The sequence below is a fragment of the Pelmatolapia mariae genome, linkage group LG18 (assembly GCF_036321145.2).
Source record: "Pelmatolapia mariae isolate MD_Pm_ZW linkage group LG18, Pm_UMD_F_2, whole genome shotgun sequence".
Taxonomy (NCBI): domain Eukaryota; kingdom Metazoa; phylum Chordata; class Actinopteri; order Cichliformes; family Cichlidae; genus Pelmatolapia; species Pelmatolapia mariae.
In genome coordinates this window covers 20,169,547-20,186,504 of record NC_086243.1, presented here as the reverse complement: position 1 = coordinate 20,186,504, position 16,958 = coordinate 20,169,547, and the positions used below count along the sequence as shown (strand labels likewise).

At 42.7% G+C, this 16,958-nt stretch overlaps 1 protein-coding gene across 5 annotated transcripts in view; it reads right to left on the bottom strand.

The window, feature by feature from the left end:
* The window catches only part of greb1l (GREB1 like retinoic acid receptor coactivator), a 43,563-nt gene that overhangs the window by 4,072 nt on the left and 22,533 nt on the right, over positions 1 to 16,958 (bottom strand). For 3 of the 5 annotated variants that reach the window (XM_063461575.1, XM_063461577.1, XM_063461576.1), the window contains 28 exons: positions 16,465 to 16,641; positions 16,120 to 16,296; positions 15,867 to 15,989; positions 13,689 to 13,799; positions 12,356 to 12,493; positions 12,140 to 12,265; positions 10,457 to 10,594; positions 9,697 to 9,882; positions 9,302 to 9,601; positions 9,090 to 9,218; positions 8,605 to 8,739; positions 7,798 to 7,995; positions 7,540 to 7,720; positions 6,552 to 6,741; positions 5,752 to 5,888; positions 5,286 to 5,628; positions 4,876 to 4,991; positions 4,506 to 4,738; positions 3,679 to 4,238; positions 3,384 to 3,486; positions 3,120 to 3,266; positions 2,874 to 3,013; positions 2,612 to 2,773; positions 2,304 to 2,508; positions 879 to 1,041; positions 529 to 756; positions 303 to 447; positions 6 to 206 (listed from right to left, as the gene is read on the bottom strand). In XM_063461575.1, the coding sequence (XP_063317645.1) occupies positions 6 to 206; positions 303 to 447; positions 529 to 756; positions 879 to 1,041; positions 2,304 to 2,508; positions 2,612 to 2,773; positions 2,874 to 3,013; positions 3,120 to 3,266; positions 3,384 to 3,486; positions 3,679 to 4,238; positions 4,506 to 4,738; positions 4,876 to 4,991; positions 5,286 to 5,628; positions 5,752 to 5,888; positions 6,552 to 6,741; positions 7,540 to 7,720; positions 7,798 to 7,995; positions 8,605 to 8,739; positions 9,090 to 9,218; positions 9,302 to 9,601; positions 9,697 to 9,882; positions 10,457 to 10,594; positions 12,140 to 12,265; positions 12,356 to 12,493; positions 13,689 to 13,799; positions 15,867 to 15,989; positions 16,120 to 16,296; positions 16,465 to 16,641 (5,192 nt within the window). The remainder of the gene's footprint in view (positions 1 to 5; positions 207 to 302; positions 448 to 528; positions 757 to 878; positions 1,042 to 2,303; positions 2,509 to 2,611; positions 2,774 to 2,873; positions 3,014 to 3,119; positions 3,267 to 3,383; positions 3,487 to 3,678; positions 4,239 to 4,505; positions 4,739 to 4,875; positions 4,992 to 5,285; positions 5,629 to 5,751; positions 5,889 to 6,551; positions 6,742 to 7,539; positions 7,721 to 7,797; positions 7,996 to 8,604; positions 8,740 to 9,089; positions 9,219 to 9,301; positions 9,602 to 9,696; positions 9,883 to 10,456; positions 10,595 to 12,139; positions 12,266 to 12,355; positions 12,494 to 13,688; positions 13,800 to 15,866; positions 15,990 to 16,119; positions 16,297 to 16,464; positions 16,642 to 16,958) is intronic. The other 2 variants (XM_063461578.1, XM_063461579.1) reach the window with 2 other exon arrangements.

The following is a 16,958-nucleotide window of genomic DNA, read 5'->3' as shown; positions in this document are numbered from 1 at the left end:
CTCACCTCCGGGCTGAGGTTGAGGTAGCTGTCAATGGACAGAACTGGGTTGTCTCTGTTCCTAACAGCTTTCGGAAATAGTCTGTGACTGCAGCTCTGGAGGAACCTTTCCAGTAGGAACTGGGCCGGGGCGTCGAGGAGGGTCTGTTCGCTGTCTGGTGCACAAACATACTGCAACGGGCTGATTAGAGCGGGGTTTTCTATTTCCTTTGGAGAGAAGAAAGAAGTTTCATGTGAGCTGATGTTACGCACAGAAAGACAACGACATAACAAAGCGAATAATTTTATCACCTGAACACCCACCATGAGTTTAGGTTTGACCAGGAATTCTTTGTTTCTTCCCCCAACTGGAATGTGCTTCTTCATCAGGAAGAAGTTGTTGAAGCGGCACAGCAACAAGCCACTGCTATTAACCCTTAGATTAAAGTCCACTTCCTCGCAGCCATACCTGCACGGGACAGCAACGTCAGGTAACGATGACAATGAACACCTCAGACCAACTGACTCACAGGGCCTTCTCTGAGCTTACCGATTCAGGTCGTACTGGACGTTCTGCGTCAGGTCCACATTCAGCATGACAAAATCATGGAGGTGACACCGACTGAAGGGATTGCTGGGAGACCTGCGAGCCAGGCTGCTGCTCCACTTGCGTGTGCCGCACACCGCGTACTGGGAGATCTTGGGCGTGTTCTCCATGTGCTGCAGCACCGTTTTTAGAGACACGTTGCTGAGACATGAGCCTCCATCTGATGTCTCACTAAGAAACCAAGAGGGGAGGGCAATTTTACATATTTTGAACATATGTAAAATTGATTTTGAACAGGGCTTGGTTAAACGTAGCAACCAACTCCACTCTTACACTTGGGAAGCGCTTATTACCTTCCTTCTGCTGATTGGTGGGCGTTCCACAGCACACAGGAGTCGTCCATCATGACAATGAAAGGCCATATGTCTTGTCTCTTGACACCTTGCTCCTCCAGTCGGTTCCTCTCCAGCTCGAGGTTATGGTATGACAGCTCTTTGATCAAGAAGCGAGCTGCACCTTAAAGCAGACAGGATTGTTTTTGTTAGGTTTTCATTTAAGATTTGATTAAAACTGATGCACTTTTAATTAACTTTGATAAAAGAAGTAATCTTTTCAAATCCCATGTAAAGGATGTAAATTTGCAAATGTATACAAGCTCTATGCAAATATATGCAAATTTACAAGTCTGATAGTTTAGAAAGACAATGAGGTACACTCTGTTGGGCTTTTTGTTCTTCTCTGTCACACGAACCCTCTGCATGTCCTCCTACACTACATTCATGAACCTCTTCTGAGGTCTTCCTCTTTTCCTCCTGCCTGGCAGCTCCATATATCCACTATCCGTCCTCTGCACATGTCCAAACCATCTCAACCATTTTTCTCTAACGTTTTTCCTCCAAATCGCTCAACCTGAGCTGTCCCTCTGATCTGTCCGTTCTGATAACCGAGTAAAAATCTTAACATCTTCAACTCTACCATCCGTCTATTTATTTTTCCAGTGCCCCGCTCTCCAAATCCTACATCATCTCAGGCTTCACTACCGTCTAGTAAACCTTCCCTTTCACTCTCCTCATCTCTACCCACTCCAGCCTGCCTGCAGTCTCTACACTCTGTCGGCCACTGCAGATAAAAATATGTTTAGGTATTCAGCAGAGAAGTACTATCCTGATTAGAAAGCAGTCACACTGACATAAAGGGTCATCTTTAGCCCAATGCCATCTGCTTATCTGAGAGAAATGTTGTTTAGTTACACCCACTTCAGAAAGGCCTTGCACCTAATTGGCTGCACTACAAATCAGACTGATACAATAGATGGCTGACCTTCTCGCATTGGGTAAGGCAACAGGTAACCTTTCGCCTATTTTAAACACAGCACTAAAAACAAGTTGAAAACACGACCATGGTACATAACACACTGCAACGAATTACTCATTATCAACAGAGTGATAAGCTGTAATGTGGGGAAGGCTGAACGCCACTGTGTGGACTTTCAACCACTAGTAGTGCTGTGGAGAAATGCTTTCATAAGAGGGTCTCCATTTAGTTATTTTTGCTCATACAAGAGCGAGTGAGCAATGTAACACAAGTTCCTGCTATTCTTTTTAGCATCTGCTGCCATGCAAATCACGACAACAAACACTAGCAAGGGTAAGAAAAAAAAGATGATATGGGAAAAAAAATTTATATCGACTGCAAGTAGAATGAAATATTTTAAATATATTTTAGTTAGGATCAAAAAACTGTCAGGTTTAACAACAGAGATCAGCTCAGCTGCTCACCAACTCCAGCGTTGTTGAACATGGCGGGCAGGACGAGCAAGATGTGGTTGGGCCAGTACTTCCTATAGTGAGGCATCTCAAACTGTTTGACCACGAGGATGTGCAGATGAGCTGCGCCCTCCGTGGCATGGAAAATGTTGAGCAGGCCGTGTTCTTGGCGTCCTGTGGTCGGGGTGAAGATTGGACTCTTGAGAAGGTCGGGGTCCTGCAGACAGATAAACACGGTTGAAGCAAAAGTAAACATGTGACCCAAACGGCGATTAGAAGGATTAAGGCCCGACAGATACTGCTGTCTTGAGCAAACTAACCTTGGTGGAGACCAGAGGCAGACGCATGCTCTCCAGGTGGCTGCCCTGATGACTGAAAACAAAGTGCTCCTCCTTAGATTTGGGAATCACAAACTGGAGCTGGACCTCCTCTCCCAGCATGGACGAGCAGAAGGTGAAAGCATGAAAGGTGCACTCCGACAGCTACAACACAACCACACACACGTACAATATTAACACAAGGATGGGATATGTGCATCTGTAAGTCTGCAGTAAAGCAGAAGGTGTTGGTCGTGCATCTCACCTGTGTGGCTACGCCTGCTTCACAGTAGTGATGGCACTGGTCACAGTGATGAAAGGCATTGTGGGCAGCAAACCTACTCTGACGTATCGACTTGGTCACTCGTGTGGCTGGAGTTTGGCTCTCTTCGTCTTGCTTACAACCTACATAAACATAAAAAACTTAAGTTCATTTTTTAATAACACCCGATTAAAAAGCTGAACTCAGAGGGGGCAAGTTTGATGGGTTTTTTTCCATGTTTTTGCTGACCTTTGAAAGACTTTAGCATCTTGTCAGAGTAAACAGGGCTGGCTTTCCTGAATTTAGGATCTCGGAGGTTGGGGTCAAAGGGCAGCTTTCGGACTTCCTCGATGTCCGGCCACTGGGTACTTACTAGAGTTGTGACCTCTGAATTTTCTGTGGAGGGTGATTTGATACATTTGTCACCATCAAATTAACTGCTTCATAATAAATCTGATGTATTTCACAAAATGTGAAGGCCATTAAAAATAAACAAATCCCTATGAGTCTCACCTTCCTCCTCTTCATCCTCATCATACACGTCGACCTCGAGCAGCCTGATGAGCATCCGAAACAGGATACGCAGAAACTGCAGGTAGGCGCCAGTTTTTCCCACCTAGCGAAGGAAAGGAAAGAATACCAGTAGAACTACAGTGACACTTAAATCCAGATGAGTAATTAACTGCATAAATTTATATGGATGCCAATAAATTTAAAGAAAATTTTTAAAAAGAATTCTCTGTATTCTATTTTTAAATCAAGTTACTCCTTTTCTTATTTGTGACTATTTTCACACGAGATTTGTTACCTGTGGGGGTCCACTGAGCAGCAAGCGTCGTGGATGCGGCACAGATGGCGCTTCATAATCAGCATGATGCTGCCGCGCGATGGTCCACTGGCGGTAGTACATGCTCTGCTCCGTCCCCTGCAGGGTGTGAGTGATAATGGGCCTCAGCGGACTGCTCCAGGCCACGTCTGCGTGAGGGAGCAGCGAGGAGGAGCTCAGCTGACTCCCAGACTCCCCCGACAACAGATTGTAAGCCGCTCGCGACAAGATGACTGTGCGCGGTGATGCCCTCGTGGGCTCGCGATCGCACTGCGTGGACTGGCTGGGCCTCTGGGTGGAGGAGGAAGATGGTGAGGGGGAAGAAGATGAGGAACTGGAGTAGAGGGATGGAGGAGCCTTGGAGGCTTTCGAAGGGTCGGAAGAGAGCGGGGTTCCCAGTGAGTCGCACTCCTCCTTAATTCCGAGTGTTGATGTACCCATGTCTATGGTGACCATGCCTTCAGGCTGCGAGGTGGAAGTGGAGGGTTTCTGGAAAGAGTCTGCAACATCAGATGAGCTGACACCATTCTCCGCCAAAGAGCCTGAGGAAAATATGAAAGACACACCCGCACATGTATGTAACTAACAAGTGCTCACATGTTTGGAGGGGTTTTTTTTTTCTCTCTTTAGATTAAAACCAAATTTTCTACAAACCAAACTCATTCCAAAGCTATGACCCACGTTCATTTACAGTACCCATGTATTATGGTCGACTTGCTTTACTGTAATCAGAAATCAATTAGAGTTAAGCTCATGTCAGTTACGTTCTGTGTTTCCTTTAATCCAACATCACAGTAATTCACACTAACCAGAGGTTCTGGTTGCAGCGCTGCCGTTGCTCTGAGGTCTTTCCAGCTCATCTCCATCATTCAAGCTGGTGGCGACCTTCTCCACATCCGATTCCCGAGGGGCCATAGCCTTCTTTGGTTTAGGGACAACAACCCTGGATACGTAGGTGCATGCCAGACCCACCTCCTGTTCCAGGGCTGTACGAGTCAGGTAGCTGGAGTCTATCAGTCGCAGGTCGCAGTATTTCAGAGACCTAGAAGTGCACAAGGGAGTTGATGGGAGACAAGAGTTTTAGAGAAGAGCTAAAAGGATCTTTGCTACATTTTACGTTAAAGAAACAGACACACTGAGCCATGTTATAAGCTAGGGTAGTATTAAGTATGATATTACTTGGGGAAAGTCTCTCCAAGAGGGTCTTTGCCCGTGAGGATGACGATGCAGGGCAGCCCTTCCAGATCCTCATAGGTGTGTGGCACCCAGTCTTCATTCTCACAGCCTTGCCAAGCCTGACAAAAAGAGGTGAAAATCAAAGTGTGCCCTCTTCAGTTACAGGTTATTTATAGAAACTAAAAACAAAACAAAAAATGCATGAGACTTTAATCATGCAGACAAATTATGAGGCAAAACTATTTTTTCATTGTACAAAAGTGCACAACAGATTCCCAAAATAATGTAAACTCCCTGATAATGACTGATCTGCAAAAACGCAGATGGATCCCAACACTGTATAAATATAAAACATTCAGCAGAACACACTTCACACAAAGAAATCAGTCGTGTGACTCTGGTTTTTTCCTCACCCTGAGGCGACTGGTAAAATTTCTGTGCAGGTTGAGCTCAGACGCAGGACTTCCCAGCAGCACTGCAAAGCACAGCTGGAGTCCCAGCTTGTCCCTCACGTCCTCCAGTCTTTCTCGGGCCAACATTGCCAGCTGCAGCGAGGGGATACGGACCAGCAGCATGTGGCCATGGCCCTGGGAGCCCTCTCTGCTTGGAGCGTTTATCAAGTCCTCCACCATGGCCAGGGTCTCTGGAGTTATGTGGTCCCTCAGGGACGGGGAAGAGGTGAGAGCCATCATGGCCTCAGTGTACTGCTGAATCAGCAGGTAGCTGCGGATCACCATGCTGTGTAGGTGGGGATGTCTGGAGGTACAATCAGAGCTTTTTAACTGATTATAATGTCTACAGTTATTATGCGTTACCCACTCAGTGGAAGTAAATACAAAACTCTTCATGTTTGATTCATCAGTTTCACCCCACTCTTACCTTTCCAACAGAGTGTGAACCATTTTCTCAAACGCATCATCATAGCGCAGGATGGGACTGGCCATGCCCCACTGCAGGGATCTGCTGTAGTCCCTCAGGCCAAAGTAGACCAGCTCGTCAGGAAACTGCTCCCTCTGCTGGATGACAATGATACCGACATCAGTTTAGACAATGTGTCCTGACTGTTCTTAATGATACACAATGATGGAGTAAGTGTCCTCATATATAATACTGGATATGAAAGTGAGCCTAATGTGTTCTATAATATATTGGTTCCCTTTCTCTCTGACTTGTAACTCCTTAACACGAGGCTCGAGTTACTTTAAACCCTTTTTAAAAAAAGGTCTAAAACTGTAACTGCAGTTTTACCACAGCAGGGGGAGTAGCTAAACCACAGCACAGGAAATATGCCAGTGTGCTGCAGTAAAGTCATTTATGATAAATAATTTACATAAGAAATTAGTATTTGCCATTCCAGTGACTGCCTATCGTGGTGTTTTGTAGACCATTCTGCGTAACTCATAACTAAAGAAACGTTTTAGTGTTAAAAAAAAAAAAGTGGGGATAGTGGGGATAGGTTAATTGATTAATCTAAATTGCCCATAGGTGTGAATGTGAGTGCGAATGGTTGTCTGTCTCTGTGTGCTAGCCCTGCGACAGACTGGCGACCTGTCCAGGGTGTACCCTGCGTCTCGCCCTATGACAGCTGGGATAGGCTCCAGCGCCCCTCGCAACCCTGAAAAGGGTAAGCGGAAGCGAATGGATGGATGGATGTAAAAAAAACAAACAAACATTCTCACCAGATTGTCGGTGGACGGCCAGTGAACTTCATTGTGGATGCTGATTCGAGACTGGCGGGTCTGCAAAGTGTAAGGGAAACAGCTGACCTGCAGGACCAAGAGGTTCATGGCATCTAAGACTTCTTGACAGTTCACCACCCGGTCAGCCAAACCCTGCAGCTCCCCGTGGCACACAGAGCCTGACAGGGCACTGAAAATAGATCAGGGTGGGGAAAGTGTTTGAATGAATTCATGGATATGTTTTTACTTACTATGATTATCCTAGCACAGCACTTAATAAAACTCAATATGGTTTTGAAATAACAACTTTGTGCAAAAAGCTTTGTATGCTGCTCTAACTGGCTGATGTGTGGGAGGTCGGTCCAAAGATAATCCCCTCTGGGAAAAAGGAAGTGATCTGTTTTAGTATTCTGGCAATAACAGAAAAAATTCTTGGGAGGAAAAAAAAAAACCCCAAAACAAAACAAAGAAAGACAAGTTATAATAGTTAACTAAAATTAAAGACTGAAACTTACATGTAGCATAAAGCAAAAGACTAAAATATACTACAGCTTTGCATGTTTCTAATCTTTGCAAAGGGGATCTCACTGGGTGACGACCAGCAAGACTAAAACATTGAGCATTTCCCCATCATGATAATAAAGGGAATTAAAAAGAACTTTAACAATAAATGGTGTTTTGTTGTAAAATTAAATGCCACAATGAGAAAAGACAGCACCTACTGGCCGTCGACAGTCTTCACATGACTGAACTTTAGTATTTGCACGAGCAAAGAAAAATTCTTACAATAACTTTGAGAATGTTTGACAACAACTTTAGTAAAACTCTCATGCTTTCATTGCAACATCAACATTTCTCTTCAATGGTGAAAAAGCTTGAAAAGTCAGTTCTTCTTTCTTAAAGGCCGCTTTAAATTATCAGCAGAGTAAAACAAAGTGAGCCATAATCGTTTTAACGGGAGAATCTGTGCTGTCGGAGACGCCTTTACCTTGTGAGGTCGACGTGCGAGTTGTCGTGAATGAGGACAAACAGAGTGTAGGGGTTCTGTTTGACTTTCTTCATGAAGGCCTCCATCCTGGCGTGAACATCACCGTCAAGACGCACCACATATTTGTCTGACTTCAGGTGGGCCGTGGAGGGGTCTTCATTTCCCAGGTCCACAAGTACACCTAAGGCAAAAACGTGAGGATTTCATACAGCACTGCAACAAAGCAACAACAGTTCTTCCTTTGGGTTTTGTACACACCTGATTGTCGGATGCGTTGTGCCGTCTGGTGGACCAGAACGTGAGACGGTGGGACCAAAACCAGAAAGTCCACCTTGCAAAAACGCCCTAAATCGAGGTTCTGTGTCCCTGAATCCGCGATGGAGCACACTTGAGAAAGAAGGCTACGAGCCACATTAAGCTGGGCCGGATAGATCTGGAACCCCTTTGTAAAAAGATCTGCAAGAAGAAACACAAAAGTTAGCACCAGGATGATTTACAGATATGTGAAAAGCAGATCCTAACCACAGCAAAGTATCACTGCTTGCCTAAACAAACCTCCCCAAAACAAACTATGATGAAATTTAATTTCGATCTTGTTTAAATGGTGCCAAATCACAACAGCAGTCACCTCAACCTGCACATGTACTGTAGCCACCCTTTTGTCAACAAATTACAACGAGATGAAAATAATCTGGAGAGACGAGATCCAGTCAGAACGATTAAACTGTGCAGTAAGATTAGTCACACACACGGTAACGAAAAGGAAAATAAGTGTAGATCTACATGGTTGATTTTATACACCTGTGATAATGGGACTTAAAAAAGAAAAAAGACTGAATTCAAAGTTTAAGAGGTGTGGCTCGCTGTGGGATGAGGTACAGCACCAAAAAACACTCCGTAGCTCAAACTAACCTTAACTGATTTTGTTCTGGACACTGGCCTGACTTAACATTGACAGTGAATGAAGATCCACATGCTGATTTAGAGAGATGTTGCTGCCTCGTCTTCGATTTGCCTGCTAAAAACTGAAAAAGACTTTGACAGCGAGCATGAGAGCGGTCTAACCTGAGTCTGATGGTGGTGACATGCTGGCAGCTTCCTGGGAGTGGATGTTGTCAGTGACATCGCCCTGAAAGGGCTGGATGACCTGTCCTTTCCGCCTACGCTGGTATCGCACCAGCTGTTTGTCGAGGTTGTCCCCTGGAAACAAGCAGTCACCACAGTCACACAAAGCGAGGGACGGGAGCAGGCTGAGCACTCAGTATCAAACATATCAGAGTGAATGTGTCACCACCACCACCGTCGTGCTTTTTATTATTAGCAGTGAAGGTTTTAGTTGATGTTTATCTCAATTCTAAACAACATTAATTCAAATACAGGCCTTCCTTTATTTATTTTACACCGTTGCATTTGCTGATCATGCTCACTTTTAATGTGGCTCAGTAACTGTTGTTTTGCTGCCAGTAAAGACAAAAATGATTAGTAAAAGACAAATTAGTATTTTTCTCAAGATTATTTTAATGAACACAACTTATGGATACTCATCTTACCCAGAGAGGTGGTTCTGAAATGAGATGTCAAGATGCTGACTTTCCCCGTGATGAGCTCGTAGCTGATTTCCTTCAGAAATTCATTGGTTGTGAGCATCCCTTCTGCTAAGGCCCGCGCTTGATACTTTCCTGAATCCAACAGGTAAATTTACATTAGAGTTCAGTCTAGATACTGCATCCCACACAAGTTTTGCCACAAAGATGACACTCACCCAACACAATCACACAGAACTCGCTGCCACTCATCTTAGAGGCGCATATAATGACCACATAGGTTGGCAGGCACTGCTGTTGATGAGGACCCTCAGCCAGAGAGCGCAGCGACTCAGAGATGCCTTCGCCCAAAGAGTTGTTTGAGACCACCACTTGGACGCTGCCGCCAGAGACGCTCGCTTCCAGCCGAGCCAGCCAGGGTAGTTGGAGGGGGGAGATGGCAGGTCCCCCGGGACAGCACAGCATGGCCTTCAAGACTATCTGCTCCAGCTCCTCCCTCAGAGGAATCTGCTCTGAACCTCCAGAGGAAAATTTAAATATGAAAACCTAAAAACACTGGCATGAATCATTTCAGCAACACACACATCTAGCAGTGATTGTGTAGGCTGCTTACCTAAACGTGCAAAATACTGTAAAGTGAGCAGAATCATCGTCTCCACGCTGAGTAACCGGCTGCTGTTGAGGCCCAGAGCCTCCAGGGTTTTATCTGACAGTTGGCTGCTCTTATAGCAGCTGACCAGCAGGGGGCTCACCACTATGTCCCCAACATTTCCATAGAAGTAAGGTAAAGTGCCATGGCCTAAAAACAAAAACTTGGCATTAGATGAACCAGAAAAAAGACCCCTATCAAACAAACAAAAAAAGCCCACTTGAAATGGGTAAAACATTTAACATTTGAACTATAAAACTTTGTAAGAAGCGAATTATTATTTTGACTGAGTCGTTTTTTTGATGTAACATTGCCGTCTTGGTCAGGTCTCCCTTGAAAAATTGTTGTTAATCTTAAGGGGAATTTGTCATTAAATAAAAATTCAATAAATACATAAATAAAACTAAGCAGACCTTATTCCCACTAGCCACTTTATTAGGTACACGTGTTCCACTGTTTAAGGCAAAAAAAAAAGAAAAGAAAAAAAAAATTCTAACAGGCCATCACATGGCACCCGCTTAAGTTCAGACTGATCCGAATGGGGAAGAAAAGGGATTTAAGTGACTTTGAATCTGGCATGGGTTTTTGGTGCTGGGCGTGCTGGTCTGAGCATTTCAGAAACCTAAATACAGAAAATACAATAATTTGCATTAAAATGGGTTTTATATGTGCTGAAAGGTGATGTTTAATATGAAGAAACATATCAGTGAATTAAAACTGGTACCAATGAGGATGACAGGTCGGACTCCTGCAGAGTTGAGGAGGTTGTCGGGCACGATGACCGTCTCTCCAATGGTGACAGGCTGGGGCTGAATGACGCCTATTACAGGTGGTTGAGGAGAGGCTACTCCTAATACCGGCCCTTAAGGATGATAAAGCAATTACGTGTCAGTACAAACTTTAGCCATAGTTACAGTTTAGGAGATGTTTCAACATGTTTGACAGACAATGCTTCTGAGATACCAATAACAACAAGGGTGCAGAAACACGCTGATTGGCTGTGAGTCAAGAAAACATTTTTTAAAAAGTCACAGTTCCTGTTAACAAAGTCAGAAGGTAAGAAAAACATATTTTTGCTCAGTGTATTTTTCAGTGTTGTTGTATACTTTAACACTTCAGAGTATGTGTCTCCAGTGCATCTAATGTCAGAACTATTAAGTCCCCTCAGCTCCTCAGGAGTTGTTCCATAGTGCAGGACAAAAACCTCTGGGGAGGCAGCTTTTAGCTTTCATGGCCTGAACCGCCGGAACAGTCTGGTGACATACCTGAAAGCAGCAAGATGTACTGAAATCTTTAAATATAAACCTAAAGCCTAACTTTTTGACTGCCGATGCTCTATAGAGATTCATTTTATTTACTTAATTGTATCTATAACCACAGACTTTTACTCACAGATTAGTAAGTCAATAGTAAGGATTGCGTGATTATAAACAGTTACTTTATCGAATATTTATTTATCACTTGTTTTACTGACTTCTTGTCAGCATTTTTTTTCTAATTTATTAGTACTAGTTTATGATGCTTTGCAATTACTCATCTTTCTAACTGCTTTTATTTCACTTATGTACACTTAGGGGATACTTTTTAAACTTTGTCTTAAATTGGTTGCTGTCTTATTATCTGCCTGCTAATTATCTGTAACTAACCTGTATACAAATAAGACTGATTGTTTTAAAGGGAAAACTTCGAATTAATTGACTAATATTAGTAAAATAAGCTCATTGTGCGATGTATACTTTCTTTAAAGAGATGTTTATATTTACATGTAAACTGGATGGATGTGAGACATTTAGTGAAGACATAACATTATGTTCATATTTACAGACACATACAGCTGGATAGCTTTATCCTGGTGATCTCACCAGAACACAACACTGATTTAATAATGCTCCTCTTATGGAGAAAAAATGTGCACATCCTAATTCCTGCAGTGGCTGATTTAGTGGAACAAAAGAACAATTTTTGTTGGTTATTTTATTAGCAACCATGTACACCCTGTTCATTCTGGCCCTTCTGCCCAGATTGCCTTTTTATTATTTCTGTCAGCTCGCCTAAATACACGATGTGGCAGAAATCTATAATCGTGCAATTCTTTTTAATTCACTTGCCCTACAAACTGTCCAGCTCTATCACCATGGCAATGCTGGGTGAATCATCCTTAACAACCAGAGAGCGTCAGGGACATTAGTGCATACTCATCCTCAAACAGAGGCATGGGGAATTGGGGGGGGGGGGGGCAGACACTTCTCTGCACACACTCCTTTGCACACACATGCTCACCAATCCAGCGTTAATGGATAAAAAAAGGAACACACGGCATAACAGGATAAATTTAAAACCCAGAAGAAAACAAACTGCTCAGCCTCCCCGTCCCCCCACCCCCCTGAAGGTGGCTTAACAAACAAACCTGGAGAACAAACTATTGGCCGAATTGCTGGCACGGGGACAGCTGTTGGCGGGACTGGCACCAACGAGCTGGGGTGCCAGCTCCGGTGGCGCTTCTTTGGAGGGCCAGAGTTCATAGCAGACGATACTAAACATTAAAGACAGACAAGTAAGAAAAAATGTCAATACAGAAAATAATTAAAAATAACACACAGTACGTATTCAGAAAGGATCCTACCAGGACTATCTCCTAAATCAGCAGTGCGATACCCCTGACCTTGAGGCCCTAAGGACACCTGGGAGGGGCTGAGTAATGGAGGGCGCCCATCAACAGCCAGGCTATTTGTTGGCACATTCACCCGAAGAGCTGTGGGTACTGAAACATAGACACGCATTAATACAGTTTGTGAAACTGCAACATTACCAAGTTAATGAGCTCACAATAACAACGCTGACACGTGGTTTCTTTTTGGTGTAATGTTTAAACTCAAAGCACTGATTGACTCATTCTAGCCATCTAGTTATAAACTAAAGCCTCGTCTGTGAATGAATCACTACTGAGATTTCTTCACTCTTTAAGTCGTCTGCATGCAGTCACACACCAAATCTATCTTACATGCTTGCAAATCTCACCTGCTCACCTCTATCCATGCTTTTAACTCCTGCAGCATTTACGCTACAATCTCTAGATTATCTTTGTGTGTTTTGAAATCATCCCCAACCTGTTTTGACCTGCTTGGACCTGTACCTGACCACTTGCATGCTTTGTGGACTCTAATCTCTGCTCTCCCGTCTTGTTTTGTCTAACTGCCAACCTGCCTGCAAACTTCAGCTTTGTGCTTTCATCAATAATCTGCCTTAAAACTGCTCCTGCCTTTCCAGTTTCTGTCACTATGCTGGTCTGCCTCCCTGCTCTCCTTACACAATTGTGCCATGTTGCGATATTCCAGCCTGCAGCACAGTGGCTAACTGCCAGCATGCTACAAAAAGTTGAATGGATAACGAAAAAGTGAACAAGTGATATGCAAATATAAAAATATTTCCCCCAACTATAACTGTCTGCAGAGTAACCAATAAATAAAAATGAGTCAGTACTAACGGCAGGCTATTGATTTCCTATACGTGCACTCTTGTAGCAATCGGCCATGTTCCCATCTCATATTCACAGTGTATGCAACGCACAAAAACATCAATTGCTATGCGTACCCCTAGCTTGTCAATATAGCAACCTTGTAAAGGAGCTAATAGATAGCAAGGCCTTAAAAAGTCATTATAGCATTTCTTCCTCCAGCATTGACGGGTAAGTAAGCACATGCATGTATCTGTGTGTTTCTAAGCACTCTGTAGCATGAATCAATCTTATATTCATGAAGTTTTTTTTTTTGTTTTTTTTACACAAAGCTTGAGGTAAAGTTTTGCCAGGAGCTAAATTTTATATTCCAGCACTGAAGCATGGATACATCAGGTATGTGGAACTACAGTTTTTATGTTATAATGTTTATTTCCTACCACATACAGAACAAACATGACATCACATGCACAGCTATAAATGTACCAATCAAACTCTTCACCTATTGGTAGAGTCTTGTTTCCAGGTGTGGAGGCCAGTGGTTTGAGGAAACTACATTCCTGGTTCCCAAAAAAGACAGCGGATGCTTGCGTTGTTCTGGTAGGTGGAGAATCTGTAGATAAAAACAAAAGCATTACAATATCAAAACACAGCTACTATGCACCCAATGATGCATGGTTCCCTTGTCCACCGACTTCATATGAATGTTTCTGATAACTCTGAATTGTGGCTTTAACACACACCGTTCCTGTGATTGGTCATTTTGTTGACTTTGGCCTTCAAACAAATGTCAAACTATCAGATCTGTGTCAGTATGAACTGTCAATTGTACAATTATTAACAGACCATAACTGTCCTTCTCATCAATCGCTCTAGAATACACAGTCACCTGAGTTGGAGACAGTGAAGTGAATTATTATGAATTCTACCCTCTGGGCTTTCAAAGCACGAGTGTCAAAAACCTCTTAAGGAGAAGGATGTACCTGAAGGTCGCAGTCACGAGACATCAGGCGAGAGTAATGCCGATACATAGCCCTGCAGCACAGCTGTCTATATTAACGTGCAAGAGCTATGCTTACAAGCAGCATCCAGGTTAAGAACAAATCAATACTATAAGCCCAGGAGGTTTTCCAATCATAGAAGGAACAAGCGCTCTCGCTGTGAAAGGTCAAAGAAGAACAACATCTCCTTGAAGAGTCAACATGGTCTTTCTATAAATAACCAGAGCTTTATTTAATTGTGTTGCTTTTAAATTCCTGCATTTATTTTCACCTGCATTACCAAAAAAGTAGCCAAGTTGATAAGAGGATGCTTTTCAAAAGCATAAAATAAACCAAGCCTTCTCCTTGACTGTCTCCGATTTGAATACTATTTTTAGGGTAGAAAATTCAAACATTTCCAAAGATTTCAGTGAAATTTTAGCTTCAGATATTAAAAATATTATGATTATGAAAAATAATCCGAATCAAACAAAATTTATCAGAATCTGTAGACTGGAACAGATACACTAACAAAAGTAAGCATTGGCTAGTTAGCCATTGTGGAAAACTCTGAAAAATCTGCTTAAAACGTACTAAAAACTAACAAACTTACTATTTCTAATTTACTTCTAATAAAATGTCACTATGCAGCCAGAATACACATCAAAGCACTGCCGCAACCAAATGCAGTGGCACACGACCAACAAAGCCTCATAAATAGCTTAATGCAGCGTGATGGTGTTTCAAGCTCAACTCTTAAATTTCAGAGCTTAGCAACCAAAACCTATAGCAACAGCACAAGCTGTCAGCATATAATCAACTGAAACAATATCACTTTGGTGGAATAGATAAATATATACTGTCATTATTACGCTACACTTGATGACTTGAAGTCCAGACTTATTTACACAGTTTATAAACTTCCCTGAAAGTGTGACAGATTATCTTACTGTGAATTAACATTTATCCATCCATTGAATTTGAACCTCTGATCAATCTGCTTGAGTGTAAGTTTGACAGGACCAAAAAAAACACGACAAACCATGCCCAGCTATGGGAGATGAAACTCTCTGGGTGGCCTTAGCATCCTGCTGTGCTAATTAATCTTTCAGTTTAGCCACATCGTTCAAGTTTCTCTCAGTTTCTGTCACTTTTGCTGTCTTTGTGCCAAAATAATGATTATACATAAATAAGCAAAACAATAATAATTGAGTAAGAAGCAAGGCTTGCTGACTTGGAGTTTGGGGTGAGATTTAAGCTGCTAAATGAGAAACATCATGAAACATCTTTGTATTGTATTTTTTTGTAAAAGGGGGTAATAAAACAACTTCCTGTAGTTTTTTTTTTTTTTAAACATACATAAAATCTACAAGAGTTCCTGGCTTTAATTTTACAGCCATTTTTACATGTTATACGATCATAGTGTAGTGCTTTAAACATTTGCCTAAGATGCCTGGCTCATTCCCAGGAGGAGACAAAAGGGGGATGAGTCAGGATGGGTATCCGGTGAAGAAGAAGAAAAAAAAGGAAAAACAACCTTATTATAAAGGAGTAGGTGAAATTTGTTAATTTCTTTTTTAAACTTTACACACTCACAATTAATGCAACTTACTTGAGTTATTGTTAAATTTCAGCTGCTGATTTGCAGGTTTAACTCTGCTGTGTAAAAACGTAGGCAACACTGCAGAGTATAATCTCACCTGAAAGGGAAAAAGGAGAGGAGCTGTGTCCGCTGGCACCTCCATTTTCTTTACTGCTAAGAGAAGACGACGAGCCGGGTTTGGAGGTTGATGCGCTGCTGAGAAACTGACGAGTTTTACCGTCTAAGAAACAGAGGAAGGAAAAACAAACAAATAAAACTCATCAAATCCGCACAAAATGCAGTGTAAGATAAAAGTCTGATACACTTTACATGCATCTTTATAAAGTCTGGAGTCTGTAGTGTATATTTACCTTTCCAGCAGATGAGGGGTCCTTTGCACAGAGCACCCTGAGAATTCTTCACCAGGTAGTATTTTAAGTGCTTCTGCTTTTTTGGCTGTGTGGAAAGTTTCAGGTTGATGTGATTGGAAAACTCGGTGAAGTATCTGAATCCCTTTTCACCACAGCCCACGCAGTTTCCTGAAAAACCTGCAAGCGACATAAAAATGCAACAATTACATTTCTTTCCAAACATTTGCAGGCTAATGCATGACCTGTGCCAGCTAACAACAGAGCGTGCTCAGTTCAGCAGGAACTTGGCTCATTACGTCAATTCTGCCTTGTTTACTTGATCCGGATGCTCGGGAACACACTGACCTAAAAGCGCATTTTTCCCATTCTCGTCAGGCAAAAAACGCCGGTCCACAGCGCACACCAAGATGTGCTCGGGAACAGTGGGGGACTTGGCACCGACCAGCTCGAAGCCTGCTGGGACTTCGATGGGCTCTGTTGCTATGGAGACTAGGCGGAGGTCTTTCCCGGCCTGACAGAAGCCTGAGAGATGAGGAGGAGGAACATTTTTTTTTAAAGTAAACAGAAGAATAAGAGATGATATCTGTAATAATAAACAAAAAAAGTTTCTACAAAAATGTAATACTTCTGACATGCTTGTTAAAAATTCTGGAACAGCAACACAACACAACACTGCTGAGATCATACTAATGAATTCACAATGCTTGCATTCACATGCCAGATTAACACCTATGAGTAATTTAGAATCACCAATAAACCTAACCTCACTAACTGTGTGTCTTTGGATTGTGGGACTAAGCCAGAGTACCTGGACAGAACCCACACAGACACGAGGAGAA